This window comes from Lichenostomus cassidix, chromosome 1 (genome assembly GCF_008360975.1).
Source record: "Lichenostomus cassidix isolate B80296 chromosome 1, HeHo_3.0, whole genome shotgun sequence".
In the NCBI taxonomy this organism is placed as follows: Eukaryota; Metazoa; Chordata; class Aves; order Passeriformes; family Meliphagidae; genus Lichenostomus; species Lichenostomus cassidix.
Genome location: NC_139479.1, coordinates 114,138,680 through 114,164,800, shown reverse-complemented (window position 1 = coordinate 114,164,800; position 26,121 = coordinate 114,138,680). Strand labels below are relative to the sequence as shown.

The following is a 26,121-nucleotide window of genomic DNA, read 5'->3' as shown; positions in this document are numbered from 1 at the left end:
AGAAAAGAAAAATAAAGAAAATTAAATAAATAATTAAAAAGAAGGGAGCAAAACTTCAACCCTCCCCCTCTGCGGGAGCAAACCCCGCCTCCGGGGAGGAAAGTTTATTTGAATGCAACAAATAAAAAAGCAGGGGGTGAGGGAGGAGGAAAAGCCAAAAAAAAAAAAAAAAAGAAGGGGTGGGGGGGAGAGCGAGAGAAAACAAAGCGGGAGGGATGCAGCCCGGCGGCAGCCCGGAGGAGGAGCGGGGCCGGGCGGTGCCTGCGGCGGGGCCGGGGCCGGGGCGCGGCGGGGCCGGGGGGCGGGCGGAGGCGGCGGCGGCGACGGGGGGGCACCGACAATGGCGGAGGGGGGCAGCGGCCGGGGGGTAGCGGCGGCTCGGTGCCTCCTGCCCGCCTCCTCCCCGCCTTCCTCCTCCTCCTCCTCCTTCTTCTTCCCGGCTAGGAAAGTTTCGGCGCCGATCGCGGAGCAACAACCGGGCCGGGCTTTTGGCAGCCTGGCCCCGTCGGTACGGCAGCTTTCTCTTCGCTTTACCGAGCCGGAGCCGCCGGGCCCGGCTCATGCCGGGGCTCAGCCGCCGTCCCCGGCTCCACCGCCGCCCCCGCCGCCGCCGCCGTCGCCGCCGGGCCCGGGGTTAAACGCGGAGCCGCCGCGCTGGCCCAGCGTCCCGGCGATGCGGAAACTCTTCGGGGAGAGCTGCCGGCAGCCGGCGGGGGCGACCGGGAATGGGATGGGGAACGGGAGCGGGAGCGCCCGCGGAGCTCCCCCGCCGCCTCCGCCCCGCAGCCGCGTCCCGCACCCGGCGCTCCGCTCTCCCCGCGGAGCTCCGCCGGAGCCCGGCCCGCATTCCTGGCATAACTCGGCTCGACCGCAACCACCCTCCTCCTCCCCATCGCCCCGCTCCAACGGGGAGGATGAAGCCGCGGCGGCCCGTTCTCCCCGCGCTTCGTCGGGCAGCGAAGGCGAAGGGCAGAGCGCTGCCCACCGGCCCCGCGCCGCACGGAGGAAGAAGAAGGAGGGCACGGCGGATGGCGATGCCGAGGCCGAAGGCTGCGCCAGGGTGGTCCCCCGCCACCCGCTGCCCGTGGTGGCCCGAGTCTCCAAGGTGAACATCCTGCCCTTCGGCAGCCCCGGCGGGTCGCGCAGCAGCAGTCGTTACTCCAGCACGGAGACGCTGAAGGAAGAGGAGCAGTTTGGGGTCTGTTGGCCCAGCCAAGGACGGACTCTCCAGGCAGGTTATGGTATCTATCGATCGCCCAGTTTTGGGACCGGCGACGGCCTGGCGTGGGGACAGCCGGGGGTCCGTGTCCGCCCCAAGCTGCCCCAGAGCGTGGCCAAGGCAAAACCGGACTATGGGAGCGAGAGCCTGCAGCAGCCAGGGCTGGAAGGCGAGCGGGCCAAGCACCGCAAGTCCTTGTCCAACCCCGACATTGCCACCGAGACCCTGACGCTCCTCAGCTTCCTCAAATCAGACCTCTCGGAGCTGAAGGTGAAGAAGAAAGGGGTGAGGGTTGGCCTTGATGCAGGCTCCGACGGATGCTCCGGCGCGGCCAGCCCCTCCCCGGGCAGCTGCGGTGCCACTCATCCCCAAAACCGCTGGGCGCCGGGCGAGCGGCCAACGCTCAAGGACCTAACGGCCACTTTACGTCGCGCCAAGTCCTTCACCTGCTCCGAAAAATCCGGGACGAGGCGGCTTTTCCTACAGAGCGCCATGAAGCAGAGCTCCTCCGAGCTCCTCCTGGCCTCTACCGACAGCCAGGACCGGGTGGCTCCGGCGGGGGGACAGCATGGGGACGAGGATGCTCTCCCCATGGTCATCCAGGACCAGTACATCCAGGAGGCGAGGCAGGTGTTTGAGAAGATCAGCAGGATGGGTTCGCAGCAGGACTACGGCTTTGCCGCCGAACAGAAGGACAGCGGAGGTGTGGAGGGCGCTGAGGTGGTGGCACCGACGGGGACGACGGACGCAGCCCTTCGGGGACAGGGGGAGAGCGCGCGGTGCTTGAAGGACGTGGAGTCGGAGGAGAACCTCGCTCGTACCAAATCCGTGGAGGAGCTGTCGGGTCACGAGTCGAGTGTGACGGACGAGGGCATCGTCACGGAGCCCGAGCCCGTGGGGATCCCCTTCCAAGGCCTGCGTGAAGCTGTGGACGCCTGGATGCTGCCCAGTGCCGGGCCGGCAGCCGGTGGCTCCGAGATGGCACTGCCCGCTCACCCGACGGCAGCGGAGGACCTTCCAGCCGGCAAACCCGAGGCGCCGAGCACCCCTGGCAGCCTGCGGCGCCGACGTAAGTTCCCGTCAGCGGGCGCCAATGGGATGGAGGGCGGCGGCGAGGGTGGCACCGAGCCCTACCGCTCCCTCAGCGACCCCATGCCTCACCGGAGATGCTCGGTGGCGGAGGAGGCGAAGAATTTCTCCGTGGACAGCAACCTGCTGGGCTCGCTGAGCGCCAAGGCGGGCATCCCGCAGCCCGCCGCCATCGCGGGCAGCGCGGGCAGCGCGGGCAGCGACCTGTCCCTGGGCAGCGATGGGCCCCGCGACTACAGCAGCCTCATCCGCACCATCGTCAGCCAGCCCGGCGCCATGGCCAAGCTGGGCGACGACAAGGCCAACGGCAAGACCATCAAGAAGAAGTCGCTGAGCGACCCCAGCCGCCGCGGCGAGCTGGCGGCCGGAGCCTTCGAGGGTCCCGGCGAGGCCATCAGCGAGCTGGAGCCCAGCATCCCCCCGTCCAGCAGCGAGCCCATCCTCTCGGCGCAGCCGGCAGTGCCGGGCACTGGCCGCGGCTACGGCTTTGACCCCAAGCTGGCCGACGTGCTGTCCCCTCGCATCGCCCGCCGCAGCTCCAAGAAGCGCTCCAACCGCGCGGCTCACCAGGAGAACCAGCCGCCCCCAGCGCCCGCCGTCCTCGCCAAGAGCCGCCCGGCCACCAAGCACGTCCGCCACACCAGCGAGCCCGCCACCTTCGTCCCCATCACCGTCCCCGAGCCGCTCGTCCCCTCCGGCCACCACGGCCACCTCCCTGCGCCGGCTGCCGGCCGCTCACCTGGAAAATCCTTCCCGACCCTCCAGCCTCCTTCGCTGGAGGATGTCACCAAGCGGTACATGCTGGCCCTCAACTCAGGTGACAATTCCCCCGCTCCCGGGGATGGACCCCGCTCTCCACCCGCTGCCCCACCGCCCCGGCTGCCCCGGTGCTCACGGCTGCCCGACGAACACGGCCCCAGGACCAAGCCACAGGTGGTAAGTGCCCATCCATCCTAAAAACACCTTGGTTTCACGGGGGACGTGACCCCTCCGAGGCGTTGGTGGCCTTGGGGGCGTGTCCTGTGTCCCTTGTGGTGGACAAATTCCCATCTGCGGATGCACTACTCGATGGCCAAGAGCCCTCCCAGCCCTTTCCGGTGGTCCCCAAGGGATGAGTTTGTTGGACCAACCTCCCTGGTAAAAAGGAGATTTTTGGATGGGAAGAAGCAGTTTTCAGGTTAAATAGCACCAAATTTTGGTGGAAGAGGGTTTTATAAATATATATATTTTTTATTTTATGTTTATATATAACATCTCTCAGTGATGCTATATACCGTCCTGCTAAATTGACCATCCCTGAGATGCTGAACCAAAAATTGCCTTTTGCTTGGCTGGGAAGGCTTAAGCAATCATTCTGCTTGGGGTTCCTCACGTTATACCTCTTATTGAGCAAATCTGCATTCTCCCCCCTCAAAAAAAACCACCATCCCTCCACTTGTGATCATGAGCATTGCCGTGCTGGTGGGTGGGAAAAAAGTGGAAAAATATTCTTGTGCATGTAGTGAATATTTGATCAGTAGGTAGAAGTTTTATCCTGTCTGGGGAAGGATCCGTGCCATTTGGGGGATGTGAAGGTGCTCTGCTCACCCTGAAGCTCAGTTGCGTGCTTTGGGATGTTTCCTGGGTTGGGTTTTTGGCACTGCCAGCCCCTTGGCTGTTGTTTGAACATGGACTTGGGTTCCCATCACTCCGGGTGTTTGTGCCGGGAAGGGCTTGGAAGCATCACCTCCCGCTGCGGCACAGCACTGCCAGCACCCACGGGGCTTTTAATAGCTCTGGGAGAAGCCCAGAAATACGTGTTCCCGCGGGGGATCTGCCGAGAGCGCGCAGGAATGATGCTGGCAGGGCTCTCCCCCCCTGCTGCCATGCCGATTTCAGGGGATGGGCTGGACCATTCCCTTGCAGCAGCCACCGGCAGCCAAGCGTGAAGTCCCCGGGGCTGAGCCCAGCAGTGTAACCCTTGCTGGCCAGGGCAGAGCAGCATGGAGCAAGGCTGGCTTTCTCTGGATGTCCCCAAAATCCAGATCCCTGCAGCATCTTTCCCCCAAGATATTCTCTTGGGGTCTGGCATCCTCCTCACAGGATATTCTCGTGGGATCCAGCAGCCCTGCAGCATCATCCACCCCAGGGTGTTCTCCTGGGGTCTGGCATCCCCACAGCATCATTCCCCCAGGTTATTCCCTTGGAATCCATCATCCCTGCAGTGTCATTCCCCTCCAGATATTCTCCAGGGATTTCTGCTCCCCATCCAGCTCCTTCTCCTGTTGTCCCCACTGCCAGACAACAACCGTTGGTGGCCCAGAACAGGGAGCTCTTGGCCACAGTATAAAACATCTTCGGGGATATTTTGGGTGAATTTGGCAGCATTTTTTGCCTGATGGACCAATTTAGGTTTAGTTTTTAGTCTTCTCTAATCTTGGAGTGAAAAGAGCTGTGAAACCATCAAGCGTTATAATTTAAATGGGTTAATGAGGGACCTCGTGGAGCTTTGGCTGGTGCCACCTTGGGGACATTGGCAGGTCCCCAAGATGAGGCAGTGCACCCAGTGACATTTCTAAATAATTAATATGTTTCGTTTATATAATATATGGTCCATTTTAATAATTTATAAAGAGATATTTCCTACCCAGGCAGGTCCCTGTGGTGTCCTGCAGCCAGTACCTGATGGCCCCAATGTCAGGGATGCTCTGCTGACCCCCAGCCCTGGTCTGATCCCGAATTTGGGATGATTTGGGGTGGATTTTTACCAAGTGGGAGGCCTGTTTGGCCGAGCATCACCTCAGGTGGCTGGGCCACCCTGTGGGAGCAGATCCTGAGGATGCTGCTCCTCACCTTGCCTGAACCCTCCGGCCTCGGGAAGAGGGTGTGAATTTTCCCTTTTAAGGGCAACACCACAGCTGTATCTCCAAATCTCTCTCCTGCCTTGGGATTTCTTTGTGCTCCAGCCGTATCCTAAGTGAAACCAGGATTTTTATTTCTCCTTTTGATTTATTAGATAGTGGAGCTGGGATGTTTTGTTTCGGATGGCACCAGCTTTGCCTGGGGGGGCGGAGGGGGACCGAGCCCTGCAAGGGAGTTGCTTTGATTCTAAGTGAGAGCACCGAGGACCGGATATAACTTGGCACTGGGATGGCTGGCTGGGAACAGGGATTTATGAGTTCCCTGACCAACAGGGAAGAAATAAGCTTTATTTTTTACTTTTAGATTTTTTCTCCTCCCCAACTCAGTGGAAAGGGCCAGCGTTGTGAGATGGGGGGTCTGTGTGGGGAAATGGTCATTGCCATTTGGGAATTTTACAGGGTGGGATCATCCATCCCACATCCTGGTGGTGATGGTGAGGTGGTGTCTGTCTCCAGCAGGCTGTACTGGGCAGGGATTAATAATGGGGTCTGGCATTTGTGGGGTGATGCTCTCCCAAAATATCACCTCCCAAAATCTCTCACCCCCAAGATATTCTCTTGGGGTCGAGTATCCCTGCAGCATCATTCCCCCAGGATATTTTCCTGGCTCCCGTGGTTTGGTGGTGGCTTTGGCAGCGGCACATCTGGCACATCCCAGCCAGAGAGGTAACGTGCTGTTCTCCCTCGGGGGCAGCACTGTTTGTCCTGGGCGCTTTCCAGCTTTCCTCCATGGGGCTGGAGCCATCCAAGCCATGCTGGGTGCAGAGGAACTCCTTCACCCCGAGCCCATGATGGGCACCAGGCTTTTAATTGCTGTGGGGTCGTTAGGGGCACATCCCACTCTGGTGGACCCTGTGGGGGGGAAAAAACCCCAAAACTCAAGATAGAGACCTTTTCCTGCCTCCATTATCCCAAAAACTGCTGGAATGGGCAGCACACGCAAGCACGTGTGTTTACAGCCATGTGCAGCCTCACACAGTCTAGCACCAAGCCAGGATGCATTTAGGATGGATTTGGGGTCCATTTGCTGCCCAGTTAAAGTATGAGCAGGACAGCAGGCTGACAGCCCCATGGATCTTTCTTCCCCCCATGGCTGACTCCGTCCAGGGATGGGAAATTAGGTATGTTCGCCGTCATGCTGTGTTTGTTGACTTAGCGGCAGTTGGATTAAACAGGAAAATATTGATTTAAATATAGCACCTCTGGGGAGCAGGGGAGTCGTGGGAATGTGGCCCCCGGCGCCCCGGCCGCTGCCTTCCCCACCTGCTGCTCCCGGGCGGGGCAGCCACCCCGGAAAAGCCATCAGGCATGGAGGGAATCCCGGAGGGAAATGTCGGGGTCACGTTCCCAGGGATGCTTGCGTAAACCACCCCCTTTCCTCCCCAGCATCCTCCCTCCCAGCTCATCCCTGAGCCTCCAGAAGCTCCTCCTCGCTCTGGGGACAGCTCAAAGGCTGGATCTGTGCAGTGGCCATGTATTCCTAAAGTTTGTCATCTTTGGACCTCCTTATCCCTCTGTTCCTTTTCCGTAAATCTCCATAGAAAGCAGGTTTGAGGCCGTGGCTGGGAGTTGTCTCGTTTTTTGGTGTTAATGGAAATCTGTACTTAGAGCAGCAGCAGGGGAAAAGTGGGAATGGGCAAATCTTGGCTTTCCTCTCCCTGCACCAATGGTTTGCCCGGGTTTTGCCTCCCTGGATCCGCCGTGCTCAGCAAAATGCTGGTCTGAGGGGAAACTGAGGCACACGGGCAGCCCTTCAGAGAGGTTTATGGATGGAGCATGGAGAGGTTGGCTGGGATCAGGGGTGCTGCCTGTCAGTGGCATGGATTCACCCTGGAATCACTGTGGCCAGGGGGGTGACCCAGCCAAAATCCCCTTCACTCTGCCCGTTTTTCTCTCTTTCTTTTCCCACTGCCAAAATCCCTTATCTTTGCCCATTTTGTATTCCTTCCTTCCCCAGTGCCAAAATCCCCTTCACTCTGCCCATTTTTGCCTCTTTTCTTTCCCCGGTGCCAAAGTTCCCTAAACTCTTCCCAATTTTTGCTCTTCTCCAGTGCCAAAATCCCCTTATCTCTGCCCATTTTTATCCCTTCCATCCCCTGCTGCCAAAATCCCCTTAACTCTGCCATTCCTGCTCCTTCCCTTCCCCGCTGCCAAGACTTTGAACAGGGCTGCTTTGTCCCTTGTCCCCTTGCCTTAATTAAGAGCCTCTAATTAATTAGACAGCGAGCTCCACCGGAGGGGATGATCCACGTGGGATGTGCATCCTTTGGGGCAGGATCCAGCCTTGGAATGAGAGGGTTAGTGCTGGGCTGAGCTGGTACAGGGGGCTGGCCTTGGCCCGTGGCTGCCTGATCCAAAGGTCAGGCTCTTGGCAGGATCCAGGAGCTCCAGCCAGGGTGGGAGGCTGGAATGGGCTCGGCAGGAGCTCGGCTTCCAGCCTCTGGAGAGACCCACAGTCCTCTGGGATGCTCCCTGGGGCTGGGGTGGACATGGAGATGGCTGATTCTGGAGCTTGTGCTTGCAGGGGAATCCCTGGAGCTGGTTGGGATGTGCAGGGACACACACACAGGGGGTATGGAGAAGGTCCTGGTACAGAGATGCGTGTTTGGGAGGTATGGAGAGGGTCCTGGTGCTGGGATATATTCCCAGGGATGCACAGGGAGATCCCTGGTGCTGGGATATATTCCCAGGGATGCACAGGGAGCTCCCTGGTCCTGATGCAAGGGTGCATAAAGGTGCAGGAATGCATGAAGAGGTCACTCATGCCAGTTTGCACATCAGGGTTGAGCAGGGGGTCAGTAGTGCACTTGTATCCCTGGATGGGGGCATCCTGAGGTGCAGGGATAGATCCAGGTGCTGCTCCCAGTGCCCACAGCGGGATGCACAGGGAAGGTGCAGGGCTGTACATCCCCATGTGTACCTTGCTCTGCATTTCTGGGCAGCCTGCCTGCCCCCTGCCTGCAGCCCTGCACAGATGCCTGGGCTTTGCCATGGAAAATCACATGCCTCCAAAGCCTCTGGGAGGAGGTGGCCTTGTTCTTCCATCTGCTCTTGCCAGGGAAGCAGCAGGTCAGCCTCTCTGAGATGTAACCTCCAGGTAACCTCCTGCCAGATTCGGCTGGGATGGAAGCTCAAAGCTTCCCAGGGCTTGTTGCTGCAGCCTCAATCCATCATTGCAAGGGCTGTGGGATCCTTGGAAGTCTTCAAGGCCAGACTGGATAGGCCTTGGAGCAACCTGGTGTCCCTGCCTGTGGCAGAAGGTTGGAATGAGATGAGCTTAAGGTCCCTTCCAGTCCAAACCATTCTGTGATTCCCTGATTCTCTGATGTAGAGCCTTTCCCAGGGATATTTCTGAAGAGGGAGATTTTTCCCCTGGATATTGATCCCTGGGTGATGGGAGTGTCCAGAGGGGTGATGTGCTGAGTTCTCCCCTTGCTGTGGGTTCATTGCTGAGCTCCCTCACCTGGTCATGGCAGGTCCCATGGGGAAACTCCCAGAGCTGCAGCAAGACTTCTCCTAAATCCAGGATCGAGAAGGTGGTGCCCTCATGTGAAGGGAAGGTGCAGCAAGGTAGCACTGGGATGGAAATGCTGGTGGAAATGCCCTGGAAAATGGGGGAAGAGACTCCCATCCATCCATCCATCCATCCATCCATCCATCCATCCATCCATCCATCCATCTCCATCCTTGTCCTCCCATCTCCATCAACCTCCATCCATGGCCATATGCCCATCCAGCCATCCCCCTCCACCCATTCCCACCACCCATCCCACACAAACAGTCCCCACATGCTATCCAGGCATGATTTTCCAAGAGAGCATAGTCCATCTTCCAGGATGTCTCCTCCTGAAGGCACCAAGTCCAGCTTCCACAGACAGAGCCCACTAAAACAAAAATGTTGCCATTTCCACCATGGTTCCCCCAGGCCAGGATGTGTCCAGTGGAGGAAAATCAGCCTCTTCCACCCCCTCTCCCTCAACGTGGCTCTTTTTAAAGCTCTGATGGTTGGTCCCGGTGGGGCTGTTTCTCCGGACTCCCTTGGTTTCCATGGAGAGGATGAGTGAGGAATTTCAAAGGGAATGGCTCCAGTAAATGAACTCTTCTCTAAAAATAGTGTGTTTGCTTTTGGTTCTTTGGGAACTGCGGCCCGGCCAATGGGAGGGAGAATGAAAATCAGCATCTGGGTAAAAATATTCCAGTAACTCACTCTTTGTGCGAATTCCCATTGGAGCTGCTCAGCTTCCGGGGGACAGGAGGCTGCTCCCAGTCTGCCTGGTTCCTGCCCTCATGGCCACCATTCCTGGGTGCAGCTGGGGCTGTCCCCCAGCCTGTGCTCCCCTGTACCTTGTGTAGGGCGTTTGAAGTTGAATCCCTTTAATCTGAGCGATGGAAAGGTTCATGGAAGAAATGTTGGGCTTGTGTGACCCCCCATGTCCTGCGTTGTCCCAGAGACCCCCAGCATGTCCTGTCTTGGGGATGGCCACCACCACCTTCCACCCCAGTAGTGACATCCAGGACACCAGTGAGCCCCACTAGGACATCTCTGCGTGGATGTGCTGGGAAAAGAACGCTTGTGGTAGATCCACCACCAGGTTTCCTGTGGAAGGGTCACCATCCCAGTGAGGGGACAGCCAGGTCCCCCCTGCAGGAGTCACCAACCTGACCAGGGGATGGCCACCACCAGGCTCCCTCTGGAGAAGCCACCACCCTGCTGGGGCCACCAGCATCCCTGCATGGTTCCTGGGGCTGGAGAAGGTTTCCTTGGTGGTGCCGTGGAGTTGCTATTTGTGACTGCCTGTTCCCGAGCCCTCCGATACTCTCCAAAAAAAACAAAAAGGGAGTTGTTTGCATGGGAAGATTGGCATCTCCGAGCCTGGGATATGGTTTCCTGCTTTTTTTAGCTGGAGTAGCAGCAGACTCGTCGGCCTGCCCTGATTTGGCATCCTTCTTCTTGCTTTTTTTTTTTTTTTTTGGAAGAGTTTCATCCTGACCCCTCGGCAGAAACACCGTCGCTAGCAGTAGGGGATCGGGTCTGGTCCTTTTGGTTTTTTTTGGGTTGCCCAAAACCCCGGTGAGATGGGATGTAGATGGCTGAGAGCCCCGGTGAGCGGAGAGGGAACTCATCCCTCCATCGTCCGAACCTGGCGCAGGTCAGTGGATGCTGAACCCCCCCGTTCCACCCCCTGCCCCCCACCCCGGGGTGCCGCCGTGACAATGACAGGGCAGGGAAGCTGTCACCTCTCGCCTTGGCTGTGATGTGACGTGGGCTGTGGGCGTTCCTGGCGAGCTCTGTGGTTCCCCCCCCTCCCCAGATCCCTGCTGTCCCGCTTGCAGCCGGGTGAGGAGACCCACGGAAACTGGGAGTCTGTGGGGCACAGATGGGGGCAAAGGCTGGTGGTTGCACCTCAGCTGCTGCCAAGGACATGGATCCAGGCAGGAGGGACAGGAGCAGTCCTGGCAGGGGCATGGAATGGGATGGCCAGGGCTCCTACCTCCTCCCTCAGCTCCTGGGTGCTCATGGATTTGTGGGTGCCCACAGACTCTGATCCTAAGAATCCATCTGTCAGCTCCTGGCTGTCTGCCAGCTGCTGGGTGACATTTCTAGGTGCCCATGGACTCCTGGTACTGGCTGACTCCTGAGGGTCCATCAGCTCCTGGGGGCTTGTGATTACTTGTGGATTTGTGAGTGTCCATGAACTTGTGACACCTGTTGGATCCTAGGAATCCATCAGCTCCTGCATTCCCATCTGCTCTGGGTGTCCCCATTGGCTTCTGGGTAGCTATTGGATGCTGGCCATCCGTCAGTTCCTGGGTGCCCATGGACTCAGGATGCCCATAAGCTTGTGAGTGTTGACTCCTGGGTGTCCTTCAGCTCCTGTGCACTTGTGGATTCCCAGGTGCCCAGAGTCTCTTTGGGATCCCAGGCATCCATCAGCTCCTGGGCACCCAGGGAGTCCCCATTGGCTGCTGAGCAACCATCAGCTCCTGAGCATCCATCGTCTCTGGGATGCCCTTTGACTCCTGGATACCTCTTGGCTTCAGGTGTGCTTGGAATTCTGTCTCCACATGGAGACCTGGATCCCCATCAGCTCCTGGGTGCCAAACACCTCCTGGTGTCCATCACTCCCTGCATGCCAGGCTGGCATCCAGCAGCAGTGTCAGGGAGTGCCAGCATCAGGCACCTTCTCCCTGGCTGCCTTGCTCCCCCAAATCCCAAGAACCATTGCTTTGGGGTGCTGTGGGATGCAGGGTGAGGTTTGTGCCAACAGCAGAGGATGCCGGTGGGGGATCCAGGGATTCCAGTGAGCCAGGGGGTGGAATTGCTCCTGTCCCGGTGGATGCAGGGCCAAGCCCACTGGGAGGCGGCAGGGAAGGAGCAGGGGGAGGGAAGGAGAGCCGGGCTGACCTCAGCATCTGGAAAGCTGCGCTCTTGGGCCGTGGCCTGCGTGCCGAAAACCGGAGGCAAAAAAAACCTTCCATATTTGGTGAAAGTTGCTCCAGGGCTCGGCAAAGGCTGGCAGCAAACGAGGCCCAGCAAGCCCCCAGCTCTGTCCTGGACCACTGGTTTGGAAAGGGCTCTGCAAACGTGCCAGGGGATGGATGGTAGTCGGGGAGGGTTAGATTGGGGTGAGCATCTCCTGTCGGGTGGGAAGGGGATCATGGAGTGAGGGGGATCCTCTGGATGCTGCCAGCAGTGCAGGGAGGATGTACGAGATGCACCAGCACAACCCTGAGCCTGGAATTCTGGCGGAGGGGGGAACCCCTCACCCCAGTGCTGGTGGTGCAAACCCCGATTTCAAGTGAAAACCCCACAGGGAAAGTCCCACGGTGCGTTTAGAGGAGGAATTTTCGTTGCTTTGGGAAATGAGTGTCCTATCACCTCCCCACTCCCCATCCCACAGGCAGTGCTCCCAGTGCTGCTGCTCCCCAGGACAGCACCGGGATGCCCAGCATCCTCCCACCCTGCCCCGGAAAAATTGCCCCGACTCCTTTATTTTTTATTCCCCTTTTTTTCTCACACTTTAAAAGCAGAATTGCAGCCAGGCCGTGTCCTCCCGGGATGAATCACCGCGGCCGAGAAGTCCAAGAAGGGAAAGCAACTGAATTCCCGTGCATTGGGGCTGAAGCTGCCCTGCTCCTCCTCCTCCTCCTCCTCCTCCTCCTCCTCATCCTTCTCTTCCTCCCCATCCCGGGGAGCAGTGGAGCTGCCGGGTTTCTCCATGGGAGCATCCCTGACCAAATCAATGCTCCTCTGTGAGCTGGGAGCCTGGGAAAAACCACGGCCGAGGGAAAAGCAAACATCTCCAGCCCCGGGCTTGCGAATAAACACGGGAATATTATTAGTAACCGAAGCAGGGCTGAATCAGAGCTGCTGATTTATGCTCTTATTTCCTTTCAAGAAGTTACTCTTTGGAGAGCTGCTGGGACTTTCCTTACCCGTGGGAGAGCAGGGAGAGGCTGGGCAGGGAGCGAATGAAGCCCCGGATGCAGGCTCTGGCACAGCTCCTCTTCTGCCACAGCTCCTCCTGTTCCCATGGGAGCAGCTCCCCCAGGACCTGGTGGTCCCAGGGATGAGCTGGCATTCAGAGATGAGAGGCTGGTAGCAGGGAGAGAGGGATTGGCAGCCAGGGATGAGGTGACACACCTGGACAAGGAGGTGACTTGCGCTCAGGGGTGGCAGTGGTTGGTACCCAGGGATGGCAGCGACTGATGCCCAGGGATGGAGGAGATTGGCACCCAGGGATGGGCTGACATGCCCCAAAAATTGGCTACTACCATGGAATGGAGGTGATTGGCACCCAGGCATGGCAGTGGCTGATCCTCTCTTTGGTGGCTGCCATCCCCATCCGTGTGGCACATGTGGGACACAGGGAGGAGAATCACTTACCCAGGGGAAAGGCTGGTTGGGTTTGAAATCCCAACAAAACCGAATCAAACCTCTTGCTTTAATACATCCCAAGAGGGCTGAATGTGATTTCTCCCCCAAGTGATTTCCTGCCAGAGGCTGAGTGATTGAGGAAATATGGGATTGGATGGAACAGCATCATCCTGTTTAGGAAGATGGTGCCAGCCAGGGGCTTTTCTGGCTGCATGAGGAATTTTTACGTGCCAGGATGATGCTGTTTGTTGCAGAGGTGTTTGCTGATTGCGTTGGGATGGATGGAAACAGGTCCAGTTTATTTCCAAGCCTTTTTTTTCCCAGGGTTTTGGTAGAAATAGAGCTGCGGATGTGTTAAAATTGTTAAACTTGGGAATTCACCGTGCACTGTCCCCGTGAACCAGTGGCTCCCACTATGTCCCAGCTCCCTCTAGTGGGATCTACCCTGGGAACAAGCATGCAGGGAAAGAAAAGGTGCAGAAATTCCTGATTCTTTCACCCTGGGAATGCTGGTTTCAGGGAGGTGCCAAGATTCAGGTAGCTCCTAGCACAACCCCACTGTGACACCCTAGAGGATCTCCCATCGGGAGCTGGCAGCAGGACGAGCTGTATTGAGGGGGAAACAACTTGTATTTATTTACTCCTAAAATTTTGGCGTGTTTTGGAGGGGTGGGAATAATTTTGCCTGAGGCAGGGTTAGCTCCTCCTTCAGCAGCTGCAGGAAGGCCCTGAGCAGCAAATCCCACTCCCAGAGTGGTCCAAACCACTCTGTTTTCCCCCCTAAATCCGGGCATTTTTGCCTCAAAAAAGGCAAAATCCCTGCTGCAAGTCACTTGGAATCTGGCTGAGCCCTGGCACAACTCACTGCTCTGGTGAAAGAGGGAAACTCCGAGCGCTGTGGGTGTGGGAAGGCAACTTTGGGATGATCTCTGGGACACGGAGATCCTCCTTCCCATGGGATGTGATTTTTGCATCCCAGCCGGGTGGTGACAGCACGAGGAACACCCTCCCACTCCAGCCAAGCTCCCAGAATTTGGGGGGAGTCCTCAGAGTGGCTGAAAGCATCATCATTCTGTGCACTGATGTGTGCATGGCCTCAGCCGGGGCTCGAGGGCCAGAAGTTGTGTGACGGCTGTGATTCCTCATGGAATGTACATTCCTACTCTCCCTTTGGCCTTTGTTTGTTTAAAAAATGGATGTTTTAGGACTTTCCTCCATTGATGGCTCTTTGTTTGTGGGGGTGGAGGCAGGACACAATATGCCACAGCCTTTTCCAAATATTTTAGGATGCTTGAAAATCCCTGGGGATGCTCAAGCTCCTCCTGCATCGATATTCCTGGGCAGAAAAAAGCAAAATGATGGGATTGCACCCTGAGCCTGATTAAAAAATAAATCAAGATGGGAGAGTTCCCATCCTTCTTCAGGGTTGTATTTCCAATGTCAGAGGGAAATGCTGGGGGAAAAGCCCTTTCCTTGGCCCCCCACCCCAGGTTTGGGGTGCTGCAGAATCACCCCAGTGCCGAGTTCACTCTCTCTTTGGGTTTCCAGGAGCATTTTGCCACACTGGCACAAACCTTTGGGATGGGGGATGAGCCCCTTGGCTCCATCCCAAGGGACTGCCATGCTTTTCCCAGGAGGGTTTGGGGTTTTGGGGGAGAAAACACCCAGGGTGGTAAAAAAAACCCACCAGGGGCTGGTCCGAGAGGAAATCTAAAGGTGTTTACAAAGAGCCGCGCTGCTAAAAATAACCAGCTCATATTATAGACAGCCCTAAAAATAGGCAGCGCTGTCAGAGTGGCCAAACACTCCCAGGAATTTCCTGTGGGCCGCGGGCCGCTCGCAGGGGGGTCCGGGCTGGGCTGGCCGCAGCTTGCTCCCCTGGGTGACAGAGAGGTGACCCCCATGGGGCCCCGAAAGCACGGCGGGGTTCAGCCTGGCTCCTTCCTCCCTGTGCCAGGCAGGGCTGGCTTAACCCTTCTCTGGCTGTCCTTCCTCCCGTGTCACATCCCGAGGGATCCAAACCCACGGCAGGAAAGCTCAGCCTCTCCTGCAGACACCAGGGAGCCTCCTGGCGGTGCTCCGGTGGGGAGATGCTGGGCTGGATGAAGGGATTGATCCAAGGGTGGTGTTCAGGGAATGGGAAGGGCCTTCCTGGGATGGAGGGATCCCCCTGCTAGCCCCAGGGACAGGAGGTCCCATGGGAGTGGAGCTGGGGCTGAAGCAGGACAGGGACTACAACAGGAATGGGGTTAGGATGGCTAGGGGAATGGAAATGGGATCGCTAGGGGAATTGGATTCCAAACCAAACGGATTAGGGTTTGCAATGCGGTTGGACCCAGGTTTGAATCCCTGGTGGGGCTGGGATTGCAGCAGGAATAGGGTTGGGGTGCAACCCAGAGGGATCAGTGATTGCAGCCAAAGTGAACCTGGGATTGCAGTGCGGTTGGACCAAGGTTTGCATCCCAGTCGGGTCTGGGGATTGCAAGAGGAATGGGGCTGGGACTGCAACCCAGATGGATTTGGAGTTGCAGTCCAAATCACAGTTTTTGATTTGGACTGCAACTGTGACCAAAACTGTGACCCAGGTGGGTCCAGGATTCCAACAGGAATGGTTCCAGGATTGCAGCCCAAATGGATCTGGCATTGCAATGCAGATGGACCCAGGTTTGCTTCCCTGTTGAGTCTGAGATTGCAACAGGAATGGGGTTGGGAATGCAAGAGGAATTGCAATTCCCAGTGGGGAACTGGGATTGCAACCCAGATGGATTGGGGATTGCAAAGCGACCCAGGTTTGAACCCCTGGTGGGTCTGTGGTTGCAACCCAAATGGATCTGGAATTGCAACAGGAATGGGTTTGGGATTACAGCCAGATGGGTCTGGGATTGGAGCCCAAATGGGCTCAGGATTCCAACACAGATGGGCCCAGGATTGCAAACCAAGTGGGTCTGGGATTGCAGCCCAGAGTGTTGCAGCCCAGTTGGGCCTGGATTAGCAGTCCAGGTGGATCTGGGATTGCAAACCACGTGGGTTTGAGATTACAAACCAAATGGACCCAAGATTGCAAGCAGAAGGGTCTGGGATTGGAATCCAAATGGACCCAGATTTGCAACCCAGTTCATTCTGGGATTGGAACCCAAATAAAGCAGGGATTGCACAGAAATGGGTTTGGGATTGCAACAGAAATGTGAAGAGCCCAGAACTGTATCCTTGATGGATCCTGAATTGCAATGTGGATATGCCCAGGATTGCAGCTGAGATGGGTTTGGGATTGCAGCCCAAGTGCATCTGGGATTACCACCAAAATGGATCTGGGATTGGAACCCAGAACAGTCTGGGATTTCAATCCAGATGGCTCTGGGATTGCAATGCAGATGGATCCAAGCTTGCAACACAAATGGGTCCAGGATGGCAGCCTAAAGATTACAACAGAAATGGGGCTGGGATTGGATCCCAGAAGAGCTCAGGACCACGACCCAAACGGATCTGGGATTGCAAGCCAAACCACTCAGCTTTCCAACAGCTGGATGACCAGGGCACTGCAGCTGCAGGAGCAGGAGCTGCTGCCTTGCAAACAGCCTCGTTACCTGGTTGCAATTAGCTGTCCCTCTTCCCCGATGCCAATGTCCGAGTGCATTGACAGCTGCCGCAGCTCTCATTACATGCCCCGAGTGCTCCGTGCTCTGCCACGCGCCCTTCCCGGGGTGGGATGCTCATCATCCTCATTTCCAAGAGGAAATTTACTGGCTGCAATGGGAGGATGCAGCCCTGCTGCACGCCGTTGCTGTGGAAACGGGGTGAGCGGCTAATTAGATTTAATTAACGAAGCAGGAGGGGAGCGTTGCAAACAGATCTGGGCAGGATGCATCACCCGGCCAGCAGGGATGTGGGTGCTGAGGTGATGATGCCGTGGGGGAAAGGGGGCTGTGTGCGCCTCAGTTTCCCCGTCTGCAAGCTCAGCGAGGGGGGACACTGACAGGGATGGAGCCCCTAGAGGGATGCTGAGCACCCCGACGCCATCCCTGCATCCCCCCTCCCCAAAAATCACACGCCCCAAGCGAGCATCAGCTCCCCCCCACCCCACCCCCAGCATCCTCCCCGGGCAAAGCCTTTCCAGCAGCATCCCTCGGCAGGATCCGGCCGTGCCCGCATCCGCGCGTGTCTGTGTGGGCTCGGCTCTGCCTCCCCGCTCCCACCGCCGCTCCACCCGTGCCTGGGCAGCTCCGGGGGCCGGAGACCCTCGCGTCGCCACGGACGCAGGCGCAGCCTCGCTTTTTATACATCCCCGTAGTTCACCATCCACACCGAACCCCGGCGATATAAATAGCGCCTCGCTTTTATTCCCCTCCCCGCCGCATCCCGGCGCAGCGTTCCGGCTCGGGCGGACACCTGGGGAGAGATAGAGCCAGAGAGATAGAGAGGGGATTTTCGGTGCGATTCCTTGGGCCGCGTGGGACGGACCGACCCCCGGGACCCGCATGCTGCAGATGGTGAGGACTCTGGCGCAGTTCACCATCGCGCTGGAGGACATGCGAGACATCGGGGACGGCATCGACGCGGCCTTCGCCACCTCCGGGCTCAGCGGCGCGGCCGAGGAGCTGCCGGACAAGGGCTGCGGCAGCCGCGGTGGCAGCGAGGTGATGGCCGGAGGGGTCCCGGGGACGGGGCGGGGGGGATGCGGGGGCGAGGCGGGGGCGCGGGGATGCGTCACGTTTGGGCACGTGTGCCGAGCCCGGCACCTGTGGGGTCTGGACCGCGATTGCCGTGGCAACGGTGCCTCCATCCTCATCCTCAGCGCGACACCCCCGGGATTCTCCGGGCTGCGGGGAGGGGGGATGCTCCCGCCCGGAGAGGGTGATGGGGGGATGGAGGATCGCTGCCGCCTTCCCCCCGGTGCCGATTTACACCGCGGAGGCGGCGGCGGGTGGGAAATACCGCGATTGCCACCGCGGCAGGGGCTGATCCCCAGGGTGCTGAGCACCTCGGGGGAGGCAGGATGAGGCCGGGGTGAGGCGGGGGTGTCCAGGGGGAGCAGATGGAGACTGAAGCATCGTCAGCCCCCCAGGGGTGAGGCTTTGCTGGGATAAGGAAGGCAGTGGGGCGCATTCCGCCCTTGCCCACGGACCCTGCTGGGATGGTGCCTTACCCCCAGCTCCTGCTCATCCCAGTGGGAATTTTCCCCCGCTGGGATAATACTGGTGCTGTAACGGTGGAAAAAATCCCCTTGCCAACAGTTGGACCTCATCCTGCGTCTCCCCACTGCTGCAAATCCCCAGCTGCTGGTGCTGCGTGTGGTGCTGAGCCTGCTCAGCCCCTGGATCTGATCCTTTGCTCTGGTCCTGAGCTGGGATGGCTCCAGAGAAAAATGGGAGCAGCAGGGAACTGCAGGCTGGGCAAGGATTGGGGAAACTGAGGCGGGGTGAAGGGTCAGGTACTCCTAAGCTCCATCCTCAAGTGAGTGCACTTCAGCTCATAATTACAACAAATTAATCTGGCAGTAAGAGCGTTTATAAACCTTCTAACCAAGTGGGGAGGTCTCAGCTGGTGTCCCTGAGGACTTCAATATCACCATGGTTTCCTGATTCCCTGGAGAGACTTGGACCTGTCACCAGTATTTGGCTTTAGACGACAGTTTCCTCCATGCTTGGCTCCATCGTCAGCCTGGTGGGGAGCAGGGAAACTGAGGCACAGCTCTGTCCTGGAGCACTGAACAGGATCTGGCCAGGATCCCTCCCCATTGCTCCCTGGAGACCACCAGGGACATGGTGGCCTCTATCCATGGTCAGGATGGCTGGGCTCAAATTTCTTCCTGTGGCTGCAGAGCAGCTTCACAGCTCACGTGTCCCCACTGGGGAGGACACAGCCCCATGTGTCCAGGGAACAGGGACAGTCCCACAAGACTGAGGACATTTGGGGTTTCTCACATCCAGGGTCTCTGGAGATTCTACACATGCGAAACTTTCGGGGTTTTACATCTGTGCACTCAGGGCGTTTGGAGCATCTCTGCACCAAAAGCTTTTGGGATATCTTTGCACCCAGAGTGTCTCAGAGCACCTTGACATGCACAACTTTTGGAATTCCTCTGCACCCAGGGTCTGTGGAGTGTATCCAAACACAAAACTTCTGGGGTTCCTCTGCACTTCTGGAGCATTTCTGCACCCAAAGCTTCCGAGGCTCAGGGCCCTTGGAGCATCTTGCACCCAAATCTCTTGGGGTGTCCTTGCACTCAGAGCCTTTGGAACATCTCACACCCAAAATTTTGGGGTGTCTCACACCCTGGGCTCTGGAGCACTGTGCCCCCAGGCTGAGCTGCAGGGGGTGCACACAAGGGGTGTCCCTGAGCCCCTCAGCCAAGAAGACCCCAACCCATCCGCTTCCCAAGGCCGGCGGACCATCCCACACCACCACCCCATTAATCCGCCTCCTGTGGGGCCACAGCCCAGCCCCAGGGTGCCCGGGGTGCTGGGCGGGAGGCAAATTCCCGCTCGGAGCGGAGCCGCTGGAGAGCCAGAGGGCTCCGGGACCGACCCATGTAGGGCTGTGAGCTCCAGGGCGGGCTCCTGACGCGGCCGCGGAGGAAACCAGGCGTCTGTGCGCTCGGTGTCATGTACTTCCTAATCCTCCCGGATTCCTCCATCGGGGTGGAGAGGGAGCGCAGGGGAGCTGGACGCCAGCCGGGCTCCTCCGGTGCTCAGCCTCCCCAGCCAGCCCCGGTGCCGGCCCCGAGCCCCGGCACGCAGCCGCCCCGCCCCGGGGCACCCCGAAACACTCGTGTGTCTTTCCCCCCGGGCAGGACATGAGGAAACACGTCATCATGACACTGCTGGACACCGAGCAGTCCTACGTGGAGTCCCTGCGCACCTTGATGCAGGTAAGGTGGCACGGCCGGGGCGTGACGCCCCAAACCATGGTGTGGGGTCGGCGTGGTCACCCCGAGCCGGACCCCTGGCTGTGGGTGCTGTGCCAGGACCCGTGTGGCACAGGGGTGGGTTGGGGTGGCAGGGGGATGTTGGGGACGGCAGGAGCAGAAGTGGGAGCACTGTGACAGCCGTGTCAGGAATGGGGTGTGGGAGTTACCTCCATCCCCGAAGCGAGCCTGTAGCATTCCCACTGCCTTGTCACCTGGCAGGTATTGTGTCCCCAGGTCTCTTCCCATGCTTGCCTTCCAAAAGCTCTTCCTTACGTTGCACCCCATGTCCTGGGCTGCTGCTGGTGGCCCTGCCATGATGGAGAACCCCTGAGATCCCCTGTTCCCATGTGCTCCCGTTTCCTGCTCGGATCGTCACCTGGGCCAAAGGTTTTTCTCAGGCTTTTTTTTTTGCTGAGCTGGTTCCAACCCCCCTGGAGCAGCCTGGCCGGAGGGTCCACCCCACGTTTCAGATGTTAATGAAGGTGTTTCAGCAGGTTAATGGTGGGCAACGCCCTGGAGACCTCACCTGGCCAAGGTGTGGGTTGTCCAACCACATCCCTGCTGTGGGAAACACCAAAACCTCAGAGCTCTGCAGAAGCAGTGCCTGTAGGACATGTGTGACATGACCATGAGGGCATGGGGCACACCATCCCAGCACTCCCGTGGGCTCTTCCCATAAATCCTCCTTCAAGGATGCCCCCATGGTGGACACAGATGTGCTGCAGGAGGGAAGGACCCGCTGGGGCTGATTTGACGAGGAGCTGTACAGGATTTAGGGTTGAGTGGCATCCCTGCTGGTCTTGGAGAGAGTCTGTGCCATGGTCTGTGCCATTCTCTGGGGTGGCACACCAGGCTGGTTGGAGAGGACAGCTCTGCTGGGACTGTCCAATTTGCCACTGGAGAAACCAGTGAGACACGGGTGGGAGCCCAGGGTGGTAATGCCTGAGCTCCTGTCCATGGGACATGTCCTGACACGGTGCCACCGGGGGGACCTGCCCTTCTGGCAAGGATCACAGGGCTCCAGGTGTCCCCAGCTCCCTGCCTCTGCTGGGATGAGGTGCTGGGATCCTTGACATGGCTTGGTGGCACGTAGCATGGTGGCCACCAGGGACAAGGAGCACCTTGGAGCACCATCTTCCAGCCAAGCCAGATGGTGCATGGACAAGGCCTGTGTGCTGCAGCCAGGGCTGTCTCTGTGCTCTTCTTCCCGGTGCGGGAAGCATGGGATGCATGGCACAGTCCATCCCAACTCCTGCAGGATGTGCTGGCCACAGCAGGGCAGGTGAAGGGGCTTAGGAGCCTCAGGAAGGATTTGTTCCTTCTGGCTTGGGTTTCCATGAGGTATCTGGCATCAGCTTGAGGAGCCTGATCCTTGGGGAGTGACTCCTCCTTCACCAGCTTGGTTGGAGATCTCCAAAGCTGCTTGAGATGGGTTCTGTCCTCATTGCTCTGCTCCATGGTCCTCCCAACATCCTGAAGGCCACCAGCACTGCTCCACTCTGCAGCTCTGGAGGGAGGGCAGAGGTTTCATAGCAGAGCCATCCAGCCAGCCTTGCTGAGGTGTTGTTGGCCCTCAGTATTGCTCATTGGCCATTGTGTGGTGGTCCAGGGCATGATCCAGTGGATGCATCCTGCCAGCTGCAGCCCCTCCTGGTCCCAAACCCCCACCAGGAAGACACTGACATTTGGCTCCTGGGGTCGTGTTGCCATGATTTCCCAGCTAGGTCAGGCAGATGGAGGTGATGAAAGCTCATGACAGCAAAGATTTGGAGGCTCTCAAGGCCATGGCACAGAGGATCCCGTGCTGTGGGGGTTCCTTGTGCAGGAAGGAACATGCCACCAAGCCATGTCAAGCTCTGTCACCCTCCCCAGAGCCATGGGGATTTGTGGGGTGCAATGGGACCCAGGGAGGCTGAGCTGCAAAGCCTGTCTGGTCCTGCTGGTGTGTCCCACAACCCAACGTCCACTGGAGGAACCCCCTGCTGCAGGATGCCATCCATCCATCCCTGCATTTACATGGGCTGAGAGATCCCTGCAGGGTGGGGTGGGAGAAGAAACCTCGATGGACCACGGTGGCTTTTCTTGTCCACAGGGTTACATGAAGCCACTGAAGCAGCCAGAGAACTCCCTGCTGTGTGACCCTTCGCTGGTGGACGAGATCTTCGACCAGATCCCCGAGCTGCTGGAGCACCACGAGCAGTTCCTGGAGCAGATCCATGACTGTGTGCAGAACTGGCACGAGAAGCAGAAAGTGGGCGACCTCCTGGTGCAGTCGGTATGTCCTGGTGGGGTGATTCCCCCCGAATGTGCGTGTGCCACTCCTGGGCAGAGCCCCAGAGCAGAGGTTTGGGAGCAGGAGGCAGGGGAGTGATGAAAGGATGGGCCCAAGCAGGCCTGGGATGGAGAACAGGAGACGATCTCCAGGCCTGCTGTCTGCTTAGCATAAGGGTGGGAGCTGCTGCTCCTGGCCAGCTCTGCAGCTCCGCATTTCTGCCTCGGGAGCGCAAACGTCAGGGCTGAAAAATCGAGGTGGGCGGACAACGGGTGAGCCCTCCCTGTGCCGGCCCAGAGCCAGAGTTAACCCTTGGGGCAGCTTCTTCCAGGCTCTCCCAGTATGTCCATGCTGGATCCAGCCCCCTTTTTGCCCCCCAGTTCTCCAAGGACGTGCTGGTGAACATCTACTCTGCCTACATCGATAACTTCCTCAACGCCAAGGATGCCGTCAGGATCGCCAAGGAAGCCCGGCCAGCTTTCATGAAGTTCCTGGAGGTGGGTCCTGGATCCCCTTTCCATAGATCCTGGCCAAGATCTAGAGCCAGGCAGGATGGGAGTTAGTGGGAGTAAATTTATTGCTAGACTGGGAATTTTCACCCCACCTTCTTGGTTTTATTGCAAAGAGGGTCAGTTGGGATGAACCAGAATCACTCCAGATGGCGTGGAAGGAAGTCACTGCAAACCAAAATGGGTGATCCTGGGTCGGTGGGAGGCTGTGTCCCTGCAGTGTCCCTGCCATGTCCCACCTCAGGGCTCATCCCTGTCCCTTTCTGGTGTTTTGCAGCAAAGCATGCGGGAGAACAAGGAGAAGCAGGCCCTGTCCGACCTGATGATCAAGCCGGTGCAGAGGATCCCACGATACGAGCTGCTGGTGAAGGTGGGTGACACTGGGGTGGCAGTGCCACGCTGGGAACGGGGGAGGCCACTGCTCCTCCTCACCTCCACACAGCCGCAGCTTTCAGGGCTTTGCCAGAGGTGACACCCCGGCTCTGTCCCCGCTGCAGGACCTGCTGAAGCACACGCCAGAGGACCACCCCGACCACCCGTTCCTCATCGACGCCCAGCGCAACATCAAGCAAGTGGCCGAGAGGATCAACAAGGGCATGAAGAGCGCGGAGGAGGTGGAGAGGAACGCCCGGATTGTGCAGGAGATCGAGTCCCACATCGAAGGGATGGAGGACGTATGTATGGGGGCCTTAGATGGGGCCTGTCTTTCCTTCTCCACTAAATGTCCTTGTTTCTGCTCTTTCTGGTCCTCCCCAGGCTAGGTCACTTGTTTTCTCCTCCAGGTCCTGCTTTCCCCATTATCTCTTTACCTTGGTGGGCTCCTGGGGGTTTGGGAGTCCCAGTTCTGAGCTGGGGGATGCAGGGGCAGGGATGAAGCCCACCCACATCCCTGCCATGGCCTCCCACCCACGAATCTCCTTGTCCCCACAGCTCCAGGCTCCGCTCCGCAGGTTCCTGCGCCAGGAGATGGTCGTGGAAGTGGTAAGGGCAAGGTCCATGGGGCCATGGGACCACATGCTGGATGGGGCAGTGGGAAGCTGTGATTGCAGGTCATGGGATACCTGTGTGCCCATGGGAGACTACAGATGGATGGATGGATGGATGGATGGGTGGGTAGATGGACAGATGGAGAGAACAGACAGATGGAAGGGCAAGGCAGCACGTGGGGAAACTGAGGCAGAGCTCTCTCCCAGCACTGGCACAGAGGGAGGGGTGGTCATTAACCCTTTGGTGTCTCGCACTGCTCCACAGAAGGCGGTGGGCGGGAAGAAGGATCGCTCCTTCTTCCTCTTCACGGACCTGCTGGTGTGCACCACGCTGAAGCGCAAGTCAGGCTCGCTCCGCCGCAGCTCCATGAGCCTGTGAGTACCACCAGGCTTGGGGACATCCCTGGGTGTCCCTGCCAGCTGGCCTTGCTGTAAGGGGCTGTGGGTGTGGGTGCAGCTCGGCCATCCCCCCCAACCTCCCAGGTACACGGCGGCCAGCGTGATCGACACTGCCAGCAAGTACAAACTGCTCTGGAAGCTGCCCCTGGAGGACGTGGACATCGTCAAAGGTCTGTCACTGCCCGCTGGAGTGTCCCACCCCACCCCAAAACCTGTCACTCTCTCAAGCTGATGGTGCCAGGGAGGGGTTAATGTCGTGCACGTGTCCCCACACAGGTGCCTCACAAGCCACCAACAGGGAGAGCATCCAGAAAAGCATCAGCCGCCTGGATGAAGACCTCAACACACTGGGGCAAGTCAGCAAACTGTCAGAGACCCTCAGCTTCCCCCACCAGGTATGGGGATGGCGGCCCTGGAGCCGTCCCCTGGTTGGATACGTTCCCAGTGGGACCAGCCAGGATGTCCTCAGCATGAGGGGAGAGCCTGTGGAAGGGCTGGTGGCCATGAGTGTCCAGCCCTAAAGCCACAAAAGGGGTTGGGGCAGCAACTGAAGGATGCCCCAGAATGGACAGGGGGTTATCAAGCGTGTGGCTGGTGGTGGCCCATCTCTGGGAACCAAAGCATTGTCCCTGTCCCCAGGGCCTGGATGACGTGATCAAGGACCTGATGGCTGCCATCCACCGGGAGCTGTCGGAGAAGCAATCCCTGTCCTTCAGCATGGCCTTCCCCCCCAACAAGGTGGAGCTCAGCACCACCAAAGCCGATGGCACAGAGTCCTTCATCTTCGAGTTCCCCAACCCCGACGCCCGACTCGGCTTCGAGCAAGCCTTCGAGGATGCCAAGAAAAAGCTGGGTAAAGCAGGGATGAGGGAGGTGGACTTGGCGGTGGGCTTGGCATCCCCCCCACCCCGCTTTGGTAGACTCCTTTCCTCCATCACTTCTTCACCCTCCAACTTGATTTTCCCAGCTTCCAGCAAGAACTGCCTGGACCCAGAGTTCCTCAAAGCCATTCCCATCATGAAGACACGGAGTGGGATGCAGGTACTCAGAGGCTGGGCTCAAGCATCCCACAGGTTCTCCCCATCCTGGTGGGCCGTTGCCAGATACTGCCAGCTCCTGCATCACTCCTGAACAACCCAATCTTCTGCTCCCTCGCAGTTCTCCTGCGCTTCTCCCAGCCACGGCAGCCCGGAGAGCTCGCACGAGGTTTGGGTGTGCAACAGCGACGGCTACGTGGGGCAGGTTTGCCTGCTGAGCATCCGCAGGGAGCCCACGGTGGAGGCGTGCATCGCCGTCTGCTCCGCCAGGATCCTCTGCATCGCCTCCGTGCCCGGCCTCAAGCGCACCTATAGGTAGGGCATTCCCCGGCCCCGCGCAGCCGGCGGGCGCCGGGCGATGCTGGAGCTGCTTCTCTCCCTCCCCGGTGGCGGCAGGGAGCGCGCGGAGCCGCTGGGCAGCCCCTCGGCGGAGCTGGGCCCGGCACAGCAGGAGGATGCAGCGCCGCAGCCCTGCCTGCACATCTCCATCTCGGGCTCGTCGCTGGAGCTCTCGGAGCCGGTGGACGGCGGCAACAGGGAGCTGGTGCCCTTTGACAGCGATGACACGGATGATGAGTCCTCACCCAGTCCCTCTGGGACGCTGCAGAGCCAAGCCAGCCACTCCACCATCTCCTCCAGCTTCGGCAGTGAGTCCTCCCCAGCCCCTGCTTAGCGAAGAATCCACTTTATAGCCCCAAAATTGTGGGCAGCTCCCCTGTTGTGGTTCTCTGCCTCACATTCCTCAGAGGAATCTGCAGGTGGAGGCTTTTGAGCCTGGGAAAAGAGATGTTGAGGGCTATCAGCCCAACACTGGTGCAGGGATGGGGGGTGCTTTGAGTAAAACCTGGTGGGTTTTGGGGCTCCTGGTGGGTTTTGAGCCCTCCCCTGGGTTTGACATCATGCATGGCCCCTTCCCCATGGCTT

The 26,121-nt window shown here is 58.7% G+C and overlaps 1 protein-coding gene across 1 annotated transcript in view; it reads left to right on the top strand.

Moving 5' to 3' along the window:
* Window positions 1-216: 216 nt before the first annotated feature.
* Window positions 217-26,121, top strand: part of ARHGEF17 (Rho guanine nucleotide exchange factor 17) — a 29,550-nt gene continuing 3,645 nt past the window's right edge. Inside the window, exons 1-14 of the mRNA XM_085077976.1 lie at window positions 217-3,244; window positions 19,878-19,955; window positions 22,087-22,269; window positions 22,647-22,763; window positions 23,053-23,145; window positions 23,273-23,449; window positions 23,706-23,756; window positions 24,027-24,136; window positions 24,245-24,330; window positions 24,437-24,555; window positions 24,800-25,013; window positions 25,128-25,201; window positions 25,319-25,512; window positions 25,594-25,844. Coding sequence (XP_084934102.1) covers window positions 341-3,244; window positions 19,878-19,955; window positions 22,087-22,269; window positions 22,647-22,763; window positions 23,053-23,145; window positions 23,273-23,449; window positions 23,706-23,756; window positions 24,027-24,136; window positions 24,245-24,330; window positions 24,437-24,555; window positions 24,800-25,013; window positions 25,128-25,201; window positions 25,319-25,512; window positions 25,594-25,844 — 4,651 coding nt within the window. The 5' untranslated portion in view covers window positions 217-340. The remainder of the gene's footprint in view (window positions 3,245-19,877; window positions 19,956-22,086; window positions 22,270-22,646; window positions 22,764-23,052; window positions 23,146-23,272; window positions 23,450-23,705; window positions 23,757-24,026; window positions 24,137-24,244; window positions 24,331-24,436; window positions 24,556-24,799; window positions 25,014-25,127; window positions 25,202-25,318; window positions 25,513-25,593; window positions 25,845-26,121) is intronic.